This window comes from Sitophilus oryzae, unplaced genomic scaffold (genome assembly GCF_002938485.1).
Source record: "Sitophilus oryzae breed Bouriz unplaced genomic scaffold, Soryzae_2.0 scaffold_910_pilon_pilon, whole genome shotgun sequence".
Lineage (NCBI taxonomy): Eukaryota > Metazoa > Arthropoda > Insecta > Coleoptera > Curculionidae > Sitophilus > Sitophilus oryzae.
The window spans coordinates 1,153,846-1,177,982 of NW_022147540.1; the positions used below are offsets into that span (position 1 = coordinate 1,153,846).

Consider the following 24,137-nt stretch of genomic DNA (forward strand, 5'->3'; position numbering starts at 1 on the left):
TATATTAAATAATTACTACTTTTAAACCGCAATAACTTGTTTAATTTAAATGGAACATCCATACCGTTTATTACCTATCTCCTCAAGTTTTCGTAGAAAATGCATTTTCTTATAATTTAGGCTTCATTTATCAATATATATTATATATATGTCTGTTTGATCTCTCCCCATGTTTTCCCGACCTCTTGGGCTTCAGAGGTTACTGTTCTTCTCCAGGTATTCCTTGGTCTTCCCCTGGCACGTCTTCCCTGTGGATTCCATTCAAGTGCCTGTCTAGCGATATCTCTGTGGGGTCTGCGCAAAATATGCCCAATCCAGCCCCACTTTCTTTTCTTAATTTCGATATCTATTCGATTTTGTGATGTTCTTCTCCACAGTTCTTCGTTGTTAATTTGATTGGGCCAGAAAATTCTCAATATTCTTCGAAGACACTTGTTAACAAACACCTGTAGGCGATCCATGAGACCACGCGTAACCTTCCATGTTTCGCATCCATAAAGCAAAATAGATTTGACATTGCTATTGAAGAGCTGGACTTTAGTTTTTTTGCTATATATAGAGGAGTTCCACACAGGTGTAAGCATGCCAAAAGCCATTTGTGCCTTCAAAATCCTTTCCTCTATATCTTTCTTTGTGCCCCCATCGCTGTGAACTATACTTCCCAGGTACTGAAATTCATCAACTCTTTCGATGGCTCGGTTGGAGAGGTATAGATCTTGGTTGTTGGGAGTATTTGATCTCATTACTTTGGTTTTCGTCACGTTGATTTGAAGACCGACATTATTAGCTTCCTCTTGGAGTCTAAGAAGTTTTTGAGACATATCCGATCCAGGTCTTCTAGCCTGCTTAAGAGTCCCCATTGTATCCGTAGTGGTTCTTTAAATGCTCTATTTAGTGCTACATCCAGAACGATGTTAAAGAGTAGCGGCGAAAGTATACAGCCCTGTTTTACACCTACTGCAATAGAAATTTTCTCCCCCACTCATTTATCAATATATCCATGGAAATTTTTAAAGATGTAACAAATTTTTACGAAATACAGATACTAATATTGTCGATATAGTTCGTTTATTTGATTAAAAAATAAAAAAAAAACTGTTTAAATATTTGTTAAACAGCACCAAGTTAATATGATTCCAGTATTCAAACTACATTAATTGACTGTTTACATTGATTAATAATAACTGCTCCAGATACTAAAAAACTGAATTTTGTTTGTGTATTAGACAGTGTGGTGAAAATTAACATTTTATAAACTTTATATTTCAATTTTTGGCGAATGCTTATTAATAACAACAGAGACGTTTATTTTCATAACTAATTATTATATTGATTTCTCAGTCAAATCCATATTTATTTAGAATAAAAAAAAACCAACATATATACAAAACAATCATTTTGAACATATCTTGCTTTAAAAAATCTAAAATGTCAATATTCCATGGGTATAGTGATAAATGAGGTCTAAATTATAAGGAAAAACTATTTTTACGAAAACTTGAAGAGATAGGTAAAAAATGGTATAATACAATTTGATAGTCAATTAAATTGCGCATCCGACTCGCGTAAAATATACAGGGTGTTCTATTTAAATTAAACAAGTGAATGCCGTTTAAAGGTAGTAATTATTTAATATACACTTTTGAACACTCTGTATAAGGTAGTTTAATTTTGATTATTGCAACACAATATTTGATCAATAAATAATCTTCAGTAAATATTTAGTATTAAAAACTTTGATATCCTTGGAGAAATGAAGCCTTAAATTTTTTACTGCAATTTCACAAAATTGAAAATATTTCAAAAACGGTAAGGTTTAAGTGTGATAAACCTTAATCAAATTAAGCTTTATTACAATCGTAGAATCTAAAAATAGAATAATATACAGGGTGTTCCATTTCAAAAATATAACTATTAATATTTTTTACTTATTTGAGGCACTCTGTATGTTTGGTAAATTATTTTTAAATTATAGCTCTAATAGTCCTTCAACGAACCCAAACCTTACAATTTGTAAAAATCTAATTTAGCTACAATACTCCGTGTCGTATGTGGTGAACAACCCTGTAAAATATGTATACCTAATCTATAGCATTTCCAAAGTCAATTGGAAATACTGGGACTCAATAGTCAGACAAAAAAGACAGTGCAGAACTTAAGAGTCCTAACCTTGTCCAATTGAAAAACTAAACCAAATTCCACGAAATTTTTATGTAATAGAGAGTTTCTTTTAATCGTCTTGATTTGTAAATTATTTCCATCTATATTGTTAATTTCAAAGATAAAGTAAATAAAATCGTGTAATACTATCACAGCCAATTTAGTACCAGCTGGCCAACTTATAAGCGATACCAATTAAACTTTTAGTTACGTCATCGAGGACGCGATTTTAAAATTCACTGTTGCCAGCCATAGACCTATTCGGCTCCAGGCTGACTGGAATTGGAATTTAAATTTCTCGTTGACATAGCAAAAAAATGTAAAATGGCCACATTTGTTTATTTACTTCCTGGCATTGTCATTCGTTTTGACACTTTAGTTTTCTATTACGAATTTTTGTGTTGTAATATTTTGAGCTTAAAAAACTAGCAGACCTTGCAGTCGAACATTGTTCTTTTTAGAACTTTTTTAGTGCAAAGTGTACAAAATAGCTTAATAGCCGTTGTAAAAAACTCATCGCTATTACAATATTTTGAACGGGAAAGCGGTAGTAACGGCCTTTTATGTACCCTAAGTGCTGTTAAGAAGGTGAGTTTTCTTGATGTAAATAATAACTATTTATATTTTTATAATTAATTTATTTTTGTTTTCTAAAATATTTTGGTTTGGCTTAAGCAAGTGACTAAAATTTTATTTGGTATAATCTGTACAGGGTGGACCATTTTGGTTGTTTCTATAGGGTATCTAGAAAATCGTGAGAAATATTCAAATTTTGATACTGCAGTCTCGGGTTCTTTTTTTGAAAAAAATACAATGGCGCAAACGGATCGTGGCTATCTTGATCGGTTTCGAAGCTACAGGGGGATTCTCAAATGTTGTACTTTTTGAAGATGTTCGATATATGTAGTGTTCCATTTTATTTAACTCCGAGGATAATAATATATTGATTTTCTTCATCTTCTTTCTGATATTTTTTTGGTTTTTTTTCGGTTTTTGAAAAGATCAAAAATTGATTAAACTATCTTTTAACATTTTAAAAATGGCTGGGTTTGGTTGCTCGCGCTCTGGATACAGCTCAAAATATAAATCAGCTGCCATTTGCTTATGTTTGTTAGACTCAATATAACATTCTAACATATTATATTCCTCAAAATTTTAAAATTTACGCATTTTTTTATTATTTAAAATACACACACTTCAATCTGTTGAAACGAAATGTTCCGCATCCATCAAAGGTATGTTCCGATTACCATGACAACTGTTTACATTGTTCCTCGGCGTGGCCTACTATCCACTAAGCGGATATTTTAAGAAAAATTTGAAATGTTGATGTTAATAGTGAAAATAAATATAGAGAGTTATATATTTTCGAGAAGCCCATGCCAAGCTGAATAAGAAAATTTAAAAATATACAGGGGGTTCTATTTAAAAAAACATATATATTGTATAGTTAATATCTCCAAAAATATTTTTTTCGAAAAAAGTCTGACTACGCCACTGCATTCTACACAGAAAAGTGCCTTCAGAGTGTATAATTCATTTTTCCGTGGTTGCTGAAATAAACAAACTATCGAACATCTTCAAAAAGTACAAAATTTGAGAATCCCCCTGTAACTTCGAAACCGATCAAGATAGCCACGATCCGTTTGTGCCATTGTAATTTTTTCAAAAAAAGAACCCGAGACTGCAGTATCAAAATTTGAATATTTCTCACGGTTTCCTAGATACCCTATAGAAACAACCAAAACGGTCCACCCTGTACATCTTAATTTTTTAATGCCTTCTACACATGTTGTTTAAAACAGACTATAAAACAAATGTTTTTAAGAAGTTTTAAACACTATTCCATCTTTGGAATTAAAATCGTTTTTAAAAAAAAAATATTTATCTTTAAAAAACTGTTTTAAACTATAAAAAAACACATGCTTATTTTTAAATAAAAAAACATTTGTTGTAATAGAAAATACGCCCAAATAGTTAATCAGACTAACATCACTGCAACTAAATCAAAATAGCACAAAGCAATTTAAAGAACTAAATAGAAGTTTTCAATTAAAAAATAATTAAACTCTAACCTACTTGCAAGCGAAACAACAAAGCAACAAAAGGCAAAAGAGTACGGGCACAACAGTTTAAAGTAAATTACTACAAACCCTTTTGATGCTTTTCTGAAACAAGCTCGTTATTTGTCCTTGTCTGATTGTGTGGACCAGCTCTCTGGCGGCGTGATGGGGCGACACCAGCTCCACACAGTTGATAAATCGATAGAGTTTCTGTAAAGCAACACATAAATAGAAAACGTCACTCTATTTAAACAGAGTCTTTATTGTGGCTTAAAAAAACATGGATTTTAAAGCTTGTATAATCTGTTTTACGAACCAGTGAAGATTTCGTTTACAAAGAAGAATACTAATTACAACTCTTTAAAAATATTCAACCATTCTTCTGAGGAGTTGAAATTCAATAACACCAGGATCACTTTTAAAAAATTGGCGCCCATACTAAAATATGTTAATAAAAAGTTGGTAGGCAGTTCTTTTAGTATTCCTAAGTGGATAGTTTTGAGAAGGCCTTTCCGGAATAGAAGATATGTGCTTGCGGATTAAGCAAACGGATTCAAAAATGAATAAGGAAGGAAGAGTCAGTATTTTGGAATTTTAAAGAAATTCTGGCAGTGAGTTCTACTGTTCAGTCCCAATAAGTATCGAACTGCTCTGTTTTGAAGTTTGAAAATCCGATCAAATTTTGTCGCGCAGCAATTACCCAGAATGGAAGGGCATAACGAAGATGCGACTCAAAAAGGGCATAATAGACTATTCTAGAGGTTGATGAGTTAAGTTCCTTAGAAACTGATCATATCGCAAAACAGGCAGCGCTTAGTTTCTTTGATAAAGCTTCGATGTGCAAGGCCCATTTTAACGAGTTGTCTACAACAAGTCCTAAGAATTTCACAGAGTCCACGACGTCGATAGTGGTGTTATTAAGTACAAAAGGTTGTATAGTACTTTTATATGACAAAACTTTAGTTTTTGAAAGGTTGAGGCATAGGAGATTAGAATCGCACCAAGATTTAATGGTGCGTAAGTCACTGGATATAGTATTATATAGTGCCGTAACATCTGGGCCGCTCCAAGTGAAACTAGTATCGTCCGCAAAGAGGCAGATTTTACCGCTAATGTGTATATTTGCAATGTCGTTGATAAACACCAGAAACAAAATAGGGCCAAGTACTGAACCCTGAGGGATACCACATTCTATAGGCTTAGAAGAAGACATAGACGTATCAATCCGCACAAGCTGCCTTCTGTTGCCAAGATATCAGTTAAGCCATTCGAGCGGCACTCCCCTGAATCCATAGTATTGCAATTTGTTAATTAAGATATTATTAAGTATTAAGTATGGCACTCCTTTCATTTCATTTAATAAAATAAGTAGGGCTATTTACAATATTAATGTTTGATTTGCATAACCTATCCTCCTCAAATTTCCCAAATATTGCTTCTATCGAGCGCATCTGAGGTAATCACAATAAAAAATATTCTTAACACAACGTAGGTTTCTTTCGCATTCGCTAATTGCGATTGCGATTTCAAAATCACTGCGATTAAATCGCAGTTTGCGATTCTTGCTCATCTCTAGTAGTTTTCGGTGAAACAGGAAGTGGCCAAAATTAATTGAATACATTAATCAATCTTGATTTATGTCATGTACTAACATACCAAATCTTGTTTTTTTATTTGAGAAAATAAAATGGTTATAGGTGTGAACTTTCGAAAAACACCCGATATAAAATACTGTCAATATAAATCTTGAACTATTTTCAAGGGTAATATTTGTTCTTGTCATAAAAGACGGTGAGTGTTTGTCAAATAAAACTTTGAAATTTCCTTTAAAACAAAACCCAAAAAGACAGACCCAAGACTAGAAAATATTGAGTTGTAAATTTTAAAAAGGCATACGGCGAAATCGAGCTGTAAAATTTTATATAACCACTCTGGAGTAAATTCGATGTTGTTTTTTGAAAGGAAAGGGCAAGGGAGTTTTATAGATATCTATAAAAAGATCTTTATATGGCTCTCGAAGGTGCTATAAGGGATAAAGAAAAGATATATCATAAATGTAGACAACTTACCTGGCTGAAGAACATTATATTTCTACTTCTCCACATACTTTCTTTTGGTTTATCTCTTAAAACGGGAAGCACGTATCTGTAACAAATGTTTAGTAAATAATATTATATAATACGACCATATAGAATGTTCAGCCATTGTTCAACGTTACGTCATATCGAGTATCTCACAATCTACCGTTTGTGTCGGGGAAGGGATCATAGTTTCATAGTTGTCGATTTTCGAAAGAAATCAGTAAATGTATATTATTTCGTATATTTTGATTTTATTGGTTTTACGGAAAGCACTGTTCATTAAAATGTTGTATCCTATGTTATAGGGCTTGTTTCTCTCTACAATTTTATGTCTCACAATGTACCGTTTGTGCCGGGGTAGGGATCATAGTTTCATAGTTGTCGATTTTCGAAAGAAAACATTACATATACATTATTTCGTATATTTTTCATTTTATTGATTTTATGGAAAGCACTGTTCATTAAAATGTTGTATCCTATGTTATAGGGCTTGTATCTCTCTACAATTTCCTGTCTCACAATGTACCATTTGTGTCCGGAAAGGGTTCATAGTTTCATAGTTGTCGATTTTCGAAAGAAATCATTACATGTATATTATTTCGTATATTTTTCAATATATTGGTTTTATGGAAAGCACTGTTCATTAAAATGTTGTATCCTATGTTATAGGGCTTGTTTCTCTCTACAATTTCCTGTCTCACAATGTACCGTTTGTGCCGGGGAAGGGATCATAGTTTCATAGTTGTCGATTTTCGAAAGAAATCAGTACATCTATATTATTTCGTATATTTTTCATTTTATTGTTTTTATGCAAAGCACTGTTCATTAAAATGTTGTATGCTATGTTATAGGGTTTGTTTCTCTCTACAATTTCCTGTCTCACAATGTACCGTTTGTGTCGGGGAAGGGATCATAGCTTCATAGTTGTCGATTTTTGAAAGAAATCAGTACATGTAGATTATTTCGTATATATTTCATTTTATTGATTTTATGGAAAGCACTGTTCATTAAAATGTTGTATATTATGTTATAGGGCTTGTTTTTCTCTAGAATATCTTGCCTCACAATGTACCGTTTGTGTCGGGGAAGGGATAATAGTTTCATAGTTGTCGATTTCCGAAAGAAATCAGTACATGTATATTATTTCGTATATTTTTCATTTTATTGATTTTATGCAAAGCACTGTTCATTAAAATGTTGTATCCTATGTTATAGTGCTTGTTTCTCTCTACAATTTTCTATCTCACAATGTACCATTTGTGTCCGGAAAGGGTTCATAGTTTCATAGTTGTCGATTTTCGAAAGAAATCATTACATGTATATTATTTCGTATATTTTTCAATATATTGGTTTTATGGAAAGCACTGTTCATTAAAATGTTGTATCCTATGTTATAGGGCTTGTTTCTCTCTACAATTTCCTGTCTCACAATGTACCGTTTGTGTCGGGGAAGGGATTATAATTTCATAGTTGTCGATTTTCGAAAGAAATCAGTACATGTATATTATTTCGTATATTTTTCATTTTATTGATTTTATGGAAAGCACTGTTCATTAAAATGTTGTATCCTATGTTATAGGGCATGTTTCTCTCTACAATTTCCTGTCTCACAATGTACCGTTTGTGTCGGGGAAGGGATCATAACTTCATAGTTGTCGATTTTCGAAAGAAATCAGTACATCTATATTATTTCGTATATATTTCATTTTATTGATTTTATGGAAAGCACTGTTCATTAAAATGTTGTATCCTATGTTATAGGGTTTGTTTCTCTCTACAATTTCCTGTCTCACAATGTACCGTTTGTGTCCGGGAAGGGTTCATAGTTTCATAGTTGTCGATTTTCGAAAGAAATCAGTACGTGTATATTATTTCGTATATTTTTCATTTTATTGATTTTATGGAAAGCACTGTTCATTAAAATGTTGTATCCTATGTTATAGGGCTTGTTTCTCTCTACAATTTCCTGTTTCACAATGTACCGTTTGTGTCCGGGAAGGGTTCATAGTTTCATAGTTGTCGATTTTCGAAAGAAAGCATTACATGTATATTCTTTCGTATATTTTTCATTTTATTGATTTTATGGAAAGCACTGTTCATTAAAATGTTGTATCCTATGTTATAGGGTTTGTTTCTCTCTACAATTTCCTATTTCACAATGTACCGTTTGTGTCCGGGAAGGGTTCATGGTTTCATAGTTGTCGATTTTCGAAAGAAAGCATTACATGTATATTCTTTCGTATATTTTTCATTTTATTGATTTTATGGAAAGCACTGTTCATTAAAATGTTGTATCCTATGTTATAGGGCTTGTTTCTCTCTACAATTTCCTCTCTCACAATGTACCGTTTGTGTCCGGGAAGGGTTCATAGTTTCATAGTTGTCGATTTTCGAAAGAAATCAGAATTATTTCGTATATTTTTCATTTTATTGATTTTATGTAAAGCACTGTTCATTAAAATGTTATTGTATGTTATAGGGCTTGTTTCTCTGTACAATTTCCTGTCTCACCAAACGTCATATATTGACGAACTCTCCAGACGAAAGACATTGGTGACGTCATACGGCATTTCGTACATATTCTTTTTAGTAATTGTCATTGTCATTTGTTTTGGGATTATAATTTTATTGAAGAACATGGATCAAATGTCAAAACTATAATTTGATTGTTGCTGTAAAGCAAAATTCAATTTTTTTATTGCAAAATTGCCTTAAAGATTTAACCAAAATGACCAAGAACTCACTGCTAAGCTTATAAATTATTTTTCTCGACAAAGAGACGCTGGTAGAACACTCTTGCCCGTGGACGCCGTATATGAAGTAAGTACAATGCAAAGGTGTAATATTTCTATGTAAAATACAAGTTAATAGCGTTTTTAAATGATATAGCGAGTTGCTGATGCTTTAAAAATAGAAATTTTAACAGTCCAAAGGATCGTAACTGATGAAAAGTTCAAGAAAAAATTAATAAATGCCGAAAAAACGGAACTCGCTCAATCAATAATATAGGAACGTACTTAAAATTTTCAAAACAATATGAAGTGATCTCAGACACACCCTAAAACTCATATTTGACAAATAATGATGACGTAACGGTGAACGATGGCTGAACAGTCTTTACGTATAGAGAAATCAACAAAAGTTGAATATCTAATAAATAAAAATTCATTCGTTTGACATAATATATTTGAATTTTCTCCCGATTATATTTTTATTCAAGAAATTTTCCCTATAACTACTTTTAAATTTGAATTCTCAAAGTTAAAAATGGGTAAAAAAATAAAACTTACTTAAAAAATAAATGTTCGACTAGTAACGTTACTAGTCCGATAAATATACCCATTCCAAGTAAAATGAAAACTCCAGTAACAGCTGCGATACCCAGAGGTCGCGGCTGTGCTATTTCTTGGGCTAGTTTGAAGCAAGGGAGACCACCGTACCATTTTTCCTGCAGTATGTCCATGTAGCCGTTTGATGAGTATTTGGCGATAACAGCTGATATGCTATCCTACAAAAAATAAAACATGTTATCATTTTTAATGAAGCAGAAAATTTTGAAAAAAGATGTTTCAATAAAACTTCTTTGAAGTTGATGCTCAATGTTCAAATTCAAAGAATATTATTATGTCAAAACATTAGTGTCTCTAGTTTTTCATTTTCTTAACTAGGATGTTCTATATACAAAGTGAGTTTCTTACGATGTTCTCTATAGGTATTTCGGAAACTACTGGAGATAGAGAGTCGGTTAAATGGGGAAAGAATTGCATTTTGTGTGGTCATAAATATGCGCCTTTCATATTTTTGAAAGTTCATGGCTTACTAGATATTTCGAAAAAAAACAAATTTTGGCTGTTTTAAAAATTGTCCCTAGTTCCATTATAATCTATTTTAGAAAAAAAAATTCAGATAAAAGTTGTAAATAATCATCCCTAATGAATTTGAGTTCTCTGATTTTTTCTAAAGCCTGTCATTTTTGACATATGACACAAACATATGGAAACCAGAGTTGGCCATGACTTCATAAAAAGTGCCATTTTTAAGCTTTTCAGCGATATAAGCTATAATATGTTTTTTTCACAAAATTACTTTAGTTATAGCCGATTCTTATCTTTCTTGACTAATTTCACTTAGTTGGCATGGTGTTCTTATTTTGTTATGATTTACAACTTATAAAAAGACAAAATATATTATTAAACGGCTCTTTACAATTTACATTACACAAAATAAAACTTAAAAAAATAATATCACACAAACACTTATGTCAAAAATGATGGAAAAAATCGGAGAACACAAACTCATTAGGGATGTGATTATCTACAACTTTTATCTGAAAACTTTTTGTCTAAAATAAATTATAATGGCATTAGGGACAATTTTTAAAATAGCTAAAATTTGTTTTTTTTTAAATATCTAGGCCATGAACTTTTTCAAAAATCTGAAAGACGCATATTTATGACCCCACAAAACTGCAATTCTTTCCCCATTTAACCGACTCCCTATCTCCAATAGTTTCCGAGATATCCATAGAGAACATCGTAGGAAACTCACCCTGTAGATATTGCACCCACTGTGTAATCCAGTACATTCTAAAATTAAATATCATAAGCTAATATTTACACACTAGTTGGTCACTTACTATTGGTTTTCTTTAGAAACTTTTTCCAAGTCATACAAATTTTGCAACACAAACATGTCATGTACGGACAAAAAGTTATTACGCTTCAAAACAGTTAAAACACACGTAGGTGGCGCCCTCTACTAGTAGCAGTCATATTGACATTAAAATCAAATTTCTCATATCAAAGAACTCCCAGATACCAATTTTCATCCAAATATTGACGTTACTTCAGAAACTATTTGGCAAAAATCAAAATAAAACTGAAACTTCTACACCCTGTATCTCCGAAACTAAGTATTTTAGGACATACATTTATACGAACTTTTTTACTTATTTTTATGTGCAGAATATGTTGCCGCAGTTTCCGGAATACAGTTCAGACCACCCTGTATATCACTGTAGTCACAAAACTTCAATCTATTTCCGCATTATAAAGGAATTTTAAATCAAAATATATTATACAGGGTGTCCCAGAAATGAGTGCAAATATTTTAAGGGGTGGTAGATCTGGTCAAAATAAACATATTTTCTCTTTACCATTTTTAAAATAAATTGAAAATAACCGAGTTATTTAACTTTGAAAATTTAAAAAAATAATCGCAACATTTTGAGAACCGCCGGCAGATATCGCCAACTACATCCAATTACCCGGATCAAGCCCGGATTTCAGTTAATTCGACACACTGTGTTGCCATAGGGACAAGAAAGTAAGTAATGTTAAATGTAAGTCATAAAATCACAGCACCTGAGGAGTTTGCAAAGATGCATTACATTTTTAAGATTGTGATATTATTACATAAAATAAATTAAAAGTTAAATGTTTAATAATGTGTTAAAAAAGTTAAATTAAAAAACTTACCCAACATTAAAAAAGATACTTATGACAGATCGATGTAACTGTGACAGTTCTCTTTTTCGATATACACTTAACTAAAATACACTTCACTGTGCTGCTTTACTTGTACGTGCTATTATAATAACTACTAAAATAACAGTCCCCATTTTTAACACATTAATTTCATATAGGCCTCATCACAATTTGAACCACTGATTTACAAAACACCTTGAAAAGCACACATTACTTTGAATACCTTTCTGAATAAATGTTGAGAATTATTGTCTCTTACCGCCACTTTCCGAACTACTTTCAATCTAAGAAAATACATGTTTCACTCAACAATTTTAAATACATATTTTATTTTTTCGCTATTTTTTCTATGTATTTCGACAATTCCATCGACAGCCCAACTGTCGCGTCGGCCGTCAGCCAAGAGAGCGGCGCATCACTGGTAACTGCTCCTTTGTCGCGCCGCCGTGTCGAGCTTGCGTCATGCGAGGTTGCCGTAGTTTCAACAATTTCAAATTCAAGACACTCGAAGCAATCAGATTCTTATTAAATTTTAAAAATAAAACAGAAAAACATGAAAGGAAACAAACAAAACACAAATGAATTGGTTATTGATAAGATCACAAAAAAGAAATTTCTAAAATGTTTATCGTAATTCAGAATTCAATACATCGAAAACAGCCCGACGAATAATCAATTCATTTTTGTTTTGTTTATTTCCTTTCATGTTTCTCTGTTTTATTTTTAAATTTTAATACGAATTTGATTGCTTCGAATGTCTTGAATTTGAAATTGTTGTAACTAGGGCAACGTTGCTTAACATCGTCGTCTGACGCAAGCCCGCCACGACGGCGCGGCGACCGGCGACTCAAAGGGCCAGTTCACACGCGGCAGTTCTTGGCTGACGGTTAGGCTGTCGATGGAATTGTCGAAATACATCGAAAAATAGCGAAAAACAAAATACGTTGTCAATAATTGTTGAGTGAAACATGTATTTTCTTAGATTGAAAGTAGTTCGTAAAGTGGCGATAAGAGACAATAATTCTCAACATTTATTCATTCAGAAAGGTATTCAAAGTAATGTGCGTTTTTCAAGGTGTTTTGTAAAAGAGTGGTTCAAATAAAACAGAGAAACATGAAAGAAAACAAACAAAACAAAAACGAATCGATTATTCGTTGGGCTGTTTTCTAAATTTCTTGAATTGAATTCTAAATTACGATAAATATTTTAGGAATTTCTTTTTGTGCTGATTGTGAATAATATGAATCATTTTATTAAATTTATTCCAAAATAAAGTTATTTTGCAGCATAACAAAGATTTTCGTAAACGTGTGTTTTAAAACGTCATAAACGTAATGTTTTAGTTAATTTTCGGTGGTTTTTGTTAAGTTTTCATTGAAAGGGTAAGTACTAAAAATAATTAATGTGTTTTTTTTTTCAATAATTATTAATAATGAGCACTGATAAAAGATTAAATTTAACATTCCTATTTTTTTGAGTAGAAATTTGTCTATGAATTTATAAATGTAGAGCTATGTTCCGCCGAACTACGTAGAATGTGGATAACATAGGAGGTTGCAACACTGCAAGGTTTAGATACACCGTAGGGAAATCTCAGGTGAATAAACAAGTGGCACTAAAAAGTTTTTTCAAATTTCCCGAAAAATGTCAAGAAAAATTTTAAATTTTCAACATTTTTTTTCGCAAAAAAAAACTCATAGGCGTGTTTCTGGGGTTGAACTATACTACCAGTTAAAATATTTGCACTTATTTCTGGGACACCCTGTATATTGTAGTTCTCGAGAAACTTCTAATGCACGCCCAGCCTGGGTCACCCTGTAAAACTAAAGAAAAAGAAACTAAAGAATAAAGCAGATATTATTTCTATCTTAAAGTCTCGACCCCCAATTTTTCTAATTCACATCGCGTCGGTTAATATTCTGCGAAAATTCAACAAACGTCCAACACACGGCTTCAACCCTTCCAAATATCTAGCCAATGTTGCTAGAATTTCTATATTATTTCCGCTCGAAAGTTCGGACAGTGTATTTGCATAAAAATGCAAAACACACGGATTCGAAAATGGAGTTAATATTCGTGGCGAGGAGTTGTCGGAAAACTTGAAACGCTGCAGGCCCTAAACTGGCACGACGCGACCGACAGTTTTACGCTCCGGCTGGAAAAACGAAATAGTTTTTCTGTCGGAACAGCGAGAAAAACTTAATAAAACTATGAGCGAGAAGTTGAAAAAACGTCCCTAGATTCGAGAAGTTTTTAAACCGCTTAAAAAATGAAGTCTAAGTGATTAATTTTGTTTTATTTAATGACCGTGCTTTCGCCACTAATTTCACCCCTTAAAGTTTCATTCAGAAGGTGGAAATTAGTGGAATAAATTAGTGGTTTCAATTATACTTTATACTTAATACTTATATCTTTTACTATGCTCTCTGGAACAGCATGCGGCCCATCTGGCTGCCGATACCCGTTGCGTTCACTACTGCGCATCAAAAGATCCTATATTTTTTTATTTAGTCCGTTAAATTCTAGTATTGAATATAAATCGAACAAGTCTTCATAGCGCAACGCATAGAGTTTCCAACTACGAACCGAGGACTTAAAGGAAACTTTAAAGGACTAATAAAAATAAAGGAAATCTTCTTTCAATGCAAATGCACAGTAGGGAACGCAACATTTACCGGCAGCCAGACAGGCCGCATGCTGGTCCAGAGAGCATAGTAAACGATATATTAAAGAGGCAGACGTCTTAAAATACTTGTTTTCCCGACGTTGCTAGCTCTCATACTATTAGACAAGGCTATTAGGCTTTCTCTACGGATAAAACTGATTACCCCAAGCTGTTGCTAGGATATTCTATTAATTTTAATTGTGCTTTTAATCATTGTGAATGATCGTAAACTAAAAAGTATAAAGTCTAATAACTGAAACCACTAATGTATTACACTAATTGCCAGGTTCTGAATGAAGCTTACAGCTTTATACTTTTTAGTTTACAATCATTCACAATGTTTAATAAACACCAATAAAATTAATAGAACATCCTATCAGATGTTTTCATGGAGAAAGCCTAATTTTTAGCTTATAAACAATCAATTTTTGATTCCTAACCACAATTTCCCTTGACGGAAGATAACAAAAGGCCGCAATTTCTCGCAAATTTTGAAGTATAATTAATGGAAAAGCTAAATGTTTGATAACTTTTTCTACTAATCGAACATGTCTATCGCTAATTTTGATTAGTGATGGGAATAATCGAATTATTTTCACCATCGAATAATTAGTAATAATTCATATTTAACAATCGAATTAATAATTCGAATTATTTAGTAGTATTATCTCTGGTATTATAAATTTAACCTAAAAATAAATTCGTCCCAGCTAGTGCTCGTCTAGGGGCTATTTTAAACAAATTCTGAACCATTGCCATACCTATATTCTATCACTGAATAAAAAATAAAAAAAAATCTTTATTCAATGTATTCTATTAACTGTGCCGAAGCAGTTTAATAAGTTAAACCATAATTTAAAATTTTAAATTTAAAAATACCGAGTTTATGATTGTTTCAATTCCTATTGAAAAAAGCTCATATCTAAAATAAAAGCTTCTTCTAAAACGATATAAGTATGTCCTTGTTTACGTGCGGTTCGTATTTCTTTTTATTTTATCAGTTGCAATCAATAATTATTTAGATAAAAGAAGAAAATTAATTTTAGTGTTCGGTGAAATTTGGGTGGAGATGGAAATGAACCAAATAATAGTAGTATTCTTTCGTTCTGAACGAAATGAAAATTTTCACACAAACTACTACGCTAATTGAAACCACTGATTTATTCCACTAATTGCGAGGTTCTGAATGAAGCTTTTGCTAACTTGTTCTACTAATTGAAAATTACTACCACTAATTTTGACGTTCTGAATGCTTGCATATTGAAATTAGAGAAACAAACTTTCACGCTAGTTGAAATCACTGGAGGTTCTGAATGAAGCTTAAGTATGAATCCACCCCCAAAAAAAGTTTTCCTCCAAACCAACGGTAATAACTCAACCAACCATCGCATAATGATAGAATTGAATCGCGGAATTGGACAATCGTTTCCAAATTAAAATTTTATAATACCACATCCAACGCTTTGTGGTTAATTAAATATAGTAAAGGGGATGGTTTCGAAAGTCGGAAGGGGAAGGGAGAGGTTATCGACACAGACTAAGCGCGAATTAGATTTAATTATAAAGTTTACTCAAAAACTTTTTAATGAAGAATCTCGGCGAGTTCATCCTGGTGTAGACTCAATCTTATTGGGTCAATTTTTTCTATTTATTTCAGAAAAAAAGTTTTGTTTGGTAGAGTTAATTAAAATCAGAGCTTACGAAATAAAAAATTACTTTTTTTATTTTTTAATTGGTAGAGCCTGTCCAATGAGAGAACACATAACAATGACAGTTGTGTTGTTCGATCTGTCGAAATTTCCCCGACTCATTGGACAGAGTTTGGTTCAAAATATAAGTGGTTTGTTAAGCTTACCTTTAGGGGAAACCCCTTGGTCATTCCAATAGCATAAGCGTCCTCGTTTATGGTATCGCCGATTTTCTGCAGTTTACATCCATGATCCGTCGCTCTGTAGTAATCCAAAACCGGCGTATCTGCTATTAAAATATCCAGAGACCCGTTTCTAAAATTAAAAAAAAATAAAACTTTAAATATATTTATTAATAACAAAATATCAAAATATTACCTCAGTCGAACAACACCATCTTCGATATTTTCTAAAGTAAATTTCTTCATGTGTTGCCACAAGAGCTGATTAGCTTTTTGAACGTAGTATTCTGCAGCTGATGATCTGGGAGCACCTACTTTTTGACTTAACAACTGAAAGATAAAATTAATTAAACGGTTTTATTTAGCTCGACCCGTACGGTATTTATTTATTTGTTTGTTTATTTGGGTCAAAATTAGAAATTGAAATTTAAGTACCTTCCTGTTGTCAGATGGATCTGAAATTTGGTACACACCTTTAGTTCCGATGACAATACAATATAGTAATATCAATAACATTGTAAATCTAAGATGGCCGCCGGTACAAAATGGCGGATTTCATATTTTTCCACAACCCCCTCAATATGGGTATCAAATGAAAGGGCTACACTAGTAGAATACTGTGATTATGACAAAATTTAAAATCCAAGATGGACGTCGTTACAAAATGGCGTATTAGGTGAGGTTATGAGTAGTCGTGTCCAAGATTGTGTGACGTTAGAAGGACAGATAAAAAAAAAATAGGTGATTAGATGTACCTACGTAGTTAGCGGTAGCTTTACCACCCAAGTTAAGGTAATAGGTTAAAACGTGCTGAGGACTGTATGGCATCAGGGTGGCTAAAAATGTAATGTCGCAAGCGTTTTCCCCTCAAGATTGGGCGCCTCTTGTTGTATATTATAGCCGTGCCCCTCTACTGGACCTCTGGGGGGGTCGACCGTTAAAATGTCCATTACCCGTGGGAACAACATGTAAACAATAAATAAAAAAACAAACAAAAATAAATTATCAGGTAAAAAACCATGTAATAATGATGCACTAAATGAATTAAATAGAATGAGGAATATTAGGTAGGCATTTCCGTTAAATACTAAAAACTAGAAAATAAAAAATCGGTAAAAAAACTTTTAAGTTAAACGGTTTTATCTTATGTGCACTGAAAACTAGAAAATAATAATAACAATTAGGTATTTTGAACTTCTAGTTCAGAAATATTTTAGTACTAGGCAGAATAGCTTTTAGGCATATTAGACTAAAACAAAAACGTGGGGCCCCTCTGAAATCCAACCTATGGCAAAGCATATCTTTATACATTGGTAGATCATGAGCTCGGCATTCGCTGGTGAAGCCGCCTGGTTATTGATTGTCAAAATCTCCAGTTACGATTATTATAGTAAGTCGATGCAATCCACACTTACAGCAATAGTTAATGGGCCCTACGTTTTTATTTTAGTCTAATATGCCTAAAAGCTATATTCTGCCTAGTACTAAAATATTTCTGAACTAGAAGTTCAAAATACCTAATTGTTATTATTATTTTCTAGTTTTCAGTGCACATAAGATAAAACCGTTTAACTTAAAAGTTTTTTTACCGATTTTTTATTTTTAGAATAAAGCTTCATTCAAACCTCGCAATTAGTGGAATAAGTCCGCCTCTGTTTTTTTTAAATATTTAATCTATTCATCGTTACAACATTGATAACCTTTCAAACTTAACAATGGAGTGGCGTAAAACATTGAATATGGAAAATTGAATGCAATAAAATAATAAAAAATAATATACAAATGAATACATTACTTCACGTCATTTGTGAAATCAAAAGTGAAATCAATATATCTCAACATTTACAATAAAGAGTACGAAGTATAAGAAGAAAGTTCAAAGAGCTATAAATAAAATTGACCGAAAAATAAATTAGTGCATTAGGGAGGGTGGTAACCCTTTCGAACATGTAGAGCATTAGAAACTATTTTGTAGAAGTTCGTTTATTTCTAATAACTACGATTAATATTACGCATATTATTAGTTTGCTTTAAAGCACATTGAGATTTCAAATTCACAATAAAAAAAGTTAAAAATAATATCTTTAAATTGCTCACCTGGATATAATTTATTTGAATATTCCAATTGGCTGGATTTTCCTTATTCAATGTTAATTAGTGCTGATCAGTATTGTTGCGATGAATATAATCAGATTAAATAATTTAAAAAACCAGAGGCGGACATTTAATGACATCTTGGTGAACATCCCAAAGCGCAACTTTGCCCTAATTTATTGCCCCATGTTCGTATCTATTACGATTACCGAGATACCAATGCTCGTACTTTGAATATGTAGTACCCTGTTTACCTTTTAGTTTACGATCATTCACAATGTCTAAAAGACACAATTAAAATTAATAGAATATCCTAGCAATCATTAGTGAAAAAGGTTAAAATTTTATTAACTTTTTCTATTAATTGAAAACGACTACCACTAATTTTGATGGGTATTTTCTAGACGTTGTGAATAATCGTAAATTTTTAAGAAAAAGGTGTAACTGAAAGCACTGATTTGTTCCTCTAATTACAAATTCAAGAAACTACTATAATGCTTTACAATTTTCTTTCAATTCTTCTAAACTTACGTACTAACAAAATATTTCTTAGTTTCTTATACTTCGTGATAATCAAGAGATAGTTTCCCATACTGAAACTTCACCGGAAACTCAATATTAAGTTAAATTTAACTTTATAAATTCACTTTAAATGAAACTTCGCGCTGTCGGTAATTCAACTGACCGCCTGCTTTGACGCTAAGCGAATGACATCCGTGATTAATCTTTGATACTGGATTACGTTCAAACGGAAAATTTAATGAAATATCCATTTAATGACCGGCTGATTCGATGATAACGCCGTATTAAACACGGTTTTGATTATTTTAGAACGATATTAGTAGGATTAATTGCGTAATAGTTACTCCAGTTAGCAAAGTTTAATAAAAAATACGGAAAAACGATTGTTACTAAGGTTTGGGATTTTATATCGATTGTATATAGAGTTATTCACGCTATTCGACACAAAGTATTGTATTGTAGTTAAATGATTAGATTTTTAGAAAATTCAAAAGTACCGAGTGTCTCAAATAAATAAAAAAATATCAAAACAATAGACAATAAGGGACCCAACTGCAAAGGGAATATCTAAATATATGAAGAAGGCTACACCACAATTGGTAGTGTTTGAATAAGCTGAAAATGATAATGATTAAAATAAATGTACCCTTGATTGAGGTTTACGTGACTTAAATCTTATTGTTTTTTATATATTTACGTTTTTAAAGCCACATTATGCACTGATTTTTTTATTTGCTAGGTATTGAGTGTGGTAATAATAAAAGTAATACTACACTATACGAGTGTCTAAAAATGTATTATCAATAAATTAGCTTTAAACCACAATAACTTATTTAATGTACATAGAACACTCTGTATATCTCATGAGTAAGAGTCGATTTAGACACTGGCCAAGTTGGTAGGTTAGGTTAGGTTAGTTAGTCGTGTAAACAAAGAAGGCTTTGTCCATATTAACCTTAGTAGCAAAAAGGAGACATTTAAAAAAACTGTTTTTTTCTCAAAAAAAAAACTAATAAAAAATATTGAAATTTTCAAGGATAAAAACGGCCTAACTCAATAATTTTCGAGTATTTTTCTATCGAACTTCGCAAAGCAAAAAAAAGGACGATTCGGACGATGCGACGCAGCAAATTACAGTGAAGGACTTGCGAACGAAAGTGGATCCGGCTCTGTGAAGGATTATCGAGGCCATCGGGCCCGACATCGGCAATGATTTATCTCAATTTCCGATAAATAAAGTGCCTGATAAATCGCCGCCATCCGTCAATGCCAGTAATATTCTCCGATCGGTGGACTGGAGCTGAAAGATTCAGGTGGCATTGATGTTGTTTGATTCGGCGATTACGTTTGATGTGTTTATAGCAATAGTGTTAACGATTTACTGATTATTGTTTGTGTATCTCAGTTCCAAGAGGGGGTGGGCAAAGATTGAACGAGTCACCATTTGAAAGAGTGTAAGAAATAAACCGTCAGATTTGTTCATCCCTTAGAATACGGATCCTTCAATTGAATCGTGGGCAGCACGAATCCATAAAATTCAAACGAACGAATTGTAAAAAAGATTCGTAAAAGAATTGAATGGAATTACAATGCGACTCGTTCGTTCAAAGAATCGTGAGAATTTATTCATTGATTCATTTCGCTTTCTTACTATTACATAACTTCTTAAAATATGAGACTCATTTTATTAAAATTTTTAAAAAAAATATATGAAATTGACTGCATTAACTACAGTTATTTCTCTTATAAAAGATACAGTTATATTGTAACAATCTACGCATGCTGACTTACAAGCATTTGCTTAAAAATCATCGTACCAACATAGAATTCGTTTATATGTATTATGTGAAAAATTAGGTTCTGAGCTCTATTAAAAATTCCTGACTACCGGTATATGACTTTTAAATCTTTTCATATTATTTGGAACGTTTGAGATTGTTTAAAAAGTCATTTGTGGGGTTTGAAAAAAAAAATAGCTTTTCGGAGTAAAAATGACTTTTTTGTGCCTCGGCTGTATGTCAAACGTACAGCATCGCCGCAAAAAGTGTAATTTTTACTCCTAATAAAAAACAAAACACTATTTTTAATAATTCGATATTGAGACTATGGATATATTTAAAATATTTGTTTACACATTCCTACTTACACTTCTGTCGTGGTAATTACTGACGGTATTATGAAAAAACAGCCCCGCTATCAAGGCCGCGATGTTCGCAGTGTAGCTCGCCACGAAAATAACGGAGAATCCGCCCCACACGTTGATCAGGAACTTGTTGGGCCAACTTTTCGGCGCCTTGAACGCCACCAAGTGACCGCAGAGCAGGCCCCACATCACCCACAGAGCCGAACTCATGCTGAAGTTTTTCGAACGCTGACGGCCCCAAGGGTTCAGGCCGAAGGGCGATAGCCATTCGTAGATGGCCACAGCGATGGCGGTGATGTTCAGACCTGAAACGGAAAAGAGAAAATAGTTGGGTTTAATTTAGTTTGGAAGTTTCGGATTTTGTTTCTGGTTAGAGTTGGAGCTATAGAATCGGGGTAATTGAATATGTTGTGGAGTAGTGTGTTTTATCCATTAGACTCAAGTTTAACAGATAATTTTTACAATACAGGGTTAATTTTCAATTAACCCTGTATAATAAACTAAATACTAAAGTTTATAAAAAACTGAGTTTATGAATTAAACTTGATAGATTTATACAGGGTTGTTCACCACATACGACACGGAGTATTGTAGCCAAACGATTAGATTTTTACAAATTGTAAGTTTTGGGTTCGTTGAAGGTCTATTAGAGCTACAATTTAAAAATATTTTTACAAGATACAGAGTGTCCCAAATAAGTAAAAAATATTATAGTTGTATTTTTTTTTACTGAAACACCCTGCATATTATTCTATTTTTGGATTCTACGATTGAAATAAAAGTAAATTTGATTAAGGTTTATCACACTTAAACCTTACCGTTTTTGAAATATTTTCAATTTTATGAAATTGCAGTAAAAATTTTAAGGCCTTATTTCTCCCAGGGTATCAAAGGTTTTAATACTAAATATTTACTGAAGATTATTTATTGATCGGATATTGTGTTGCAATTTATATTTTTCAAAAATTTTACTACTTTATACAGAGTGTCTAGCTTTAAACGGCAATAACTTGTTTAATTTAAGTGGAACACCCTATATATTTTACGTGAATCAGATGCACAATCAAATTGTATTAGACCATTTTTTACCCATCTCTTCAAGTTTTCGTAGAAAATGCATTTTCTTATAATTTAGACATCATTTATCACTATACCCATGGAATATTGACATTTCAGATTTTTTTATAGCACCATAATATGTACAAAAGGTACAGGTGGTAAATATTGCAAGCCCATTGGCATACAAAAAAAACTATTTAAATTATTGTAAAAGAGTATACTAATTAAATATACCACCATTATTTCCTGCCAAAAACACCAAAAATTAGTTAAATACATACTTTTAAATTGTTTTAATTAATAAATTATTCTAAATAAATGTGGATTTGGCTCAGAAATCAATATAATAATAAGTTATGAAAATGAATGTCTCTATTTTTATAAATAAGCATTCGTCAATAAATGAAATAAAATTTATAAGGTGTTACTTTTTACCACACTGTCTAATACACACACAAAATTCAGTTTTTTAGTATTTGGAGCAATTATTATTACAACGTAAAAAGTCAATTAATGTAGTTTGAATACTGGGATCATATTACTTAGTCCTCTTTAACAAAAACTATTTAAACAGTTTTTTTTTATTTTTTAATTAAATAAGCGAACAACAATATTAATATCTGTAATTTTTGAAAACTTGTTACATCTTTAAAAATAAGCTAAAATGTCAATATTCCATGGGTATAGTGATAAATGAGGTCTAAATTGTAAAAAAATTCAGTTATTTCATTTCATAATAATTTAATAAACTTATTATATTTTCAAAATTTGTATTTTTGGAAAAAAATGTAAGTCATATTAATATCAAATATTTCATAAATATGATTTATATAATTCAAATAAACAAATGAATATATTAAACTCTAGCGTAACCAATAATTACTACAAAAACCTTTTTATATAACATGTTAATTGAAAATTGCATAAATATCATTCAAAACGCTGTTAATAATTATAATGTTTAATATGCAATTACTAAAATTTCTATTAAAACAAAACTTATCACCGCCTAATATACAAATTATTTATTAAATTAATTTATTCCTGTTTTGAGCTTTTATCATAAAATATATTTATTTATTTATTAAAATATCTAAAACATTATATTTATCTGATTTAATAATATACAAAAGTAATTCTAAATCACTAAAAATTCTTATATTTATATACCGTATGTATCACATGGTATTATGTTGTCTACTTAGTTTTGTATAGCTTAACTTCTATTTTATAATAACTGATTAACATAGGTAGTTATTTGTCAGCAGTTAAAATAACTCTTGTATAAATCGTTTAAAAAGTTAGTCTTAAATGTTTTCTATTGTTAGATGCAGTTTATCTCCTGCACACAAAGAGTGCAGCAGCTATTGTGCGAACACCTGAACTCCGTAACGTTGCAGGACAATAAATTCATTTCCGCGAACGGAATTCGCAATTATTTTCCACTAAACTGGAATTTATTCGGTGTGGATAGAACCATAATATCGGATAAACAGTGTCATGTCGGTTATTACATTAATAGTAACACAGAAATTGATTTTTTTTTTTGTATTTTATGACATTAAAGTATTATACTTAAAAATTATAGGTATCGAGTGGTGCATCGGAACAAGGGATAGGTATATTTTGAAAAGGTCAAATAGTGTCTTGTAGCAAAACCAAGACCAAAGATACTTGCTCATAACTAGATACAAACAAAAGCTAGATTTGTGTTCTAAGAAATTCTAAAGGTTTTTTTAAAAATTACGGAAAAATGCAAGAAGATGGTGATGGTATTCCTACTGCAATTTTTACGGACCCTGAAGAATCAACTCACTTCATAAAAAGTGTAAAAAAAGTAATTTTTTTCCATAGCAACTGTTAAAATTGCCTTATATCTATCAAAAATAGTAGATAAAATATATAGTATAGTACTTTAACCGCAAGTGTAGATTAAATGATATTTTAAGAGAGAGGATAGGTTAAAAACTTTATTTATTCTCACATGTTTTTT

At 31.7% G+C, this 24,137-nt stretch overlaps 1 protein-coding gene across 1 annotated transcript in view; it reads right to left on the reverse strand.

The window, feature by feature from the left end:
- LOC115890746 overlaps nucleotides 1-24,137 on the reverse strand; it is a 125,544-nt gene that overhangs the window by 32,115 nt on the left and 69,292 nt on the right. The window contains 6 exon segments of the mRNA XM_030911069.1: nucleotides 4,314-4,433; nucleotides 6,293-6,368; nucleotides 9,595-9,812; nucleotides 16,312-16,459; nucleotides 16,523-16,656; nucleotides 21,089-21,390. Coding sequence (XP_030766929.1) covers nucleotides 4,314-4,433; nucleotides 6,293-6,368; nucleotides 9,595-9,812; nucleotides 16,312-16,459; nucleotides 16,523-16,656; nucleotides 21,089-21,390 — 998 coding nt within the window.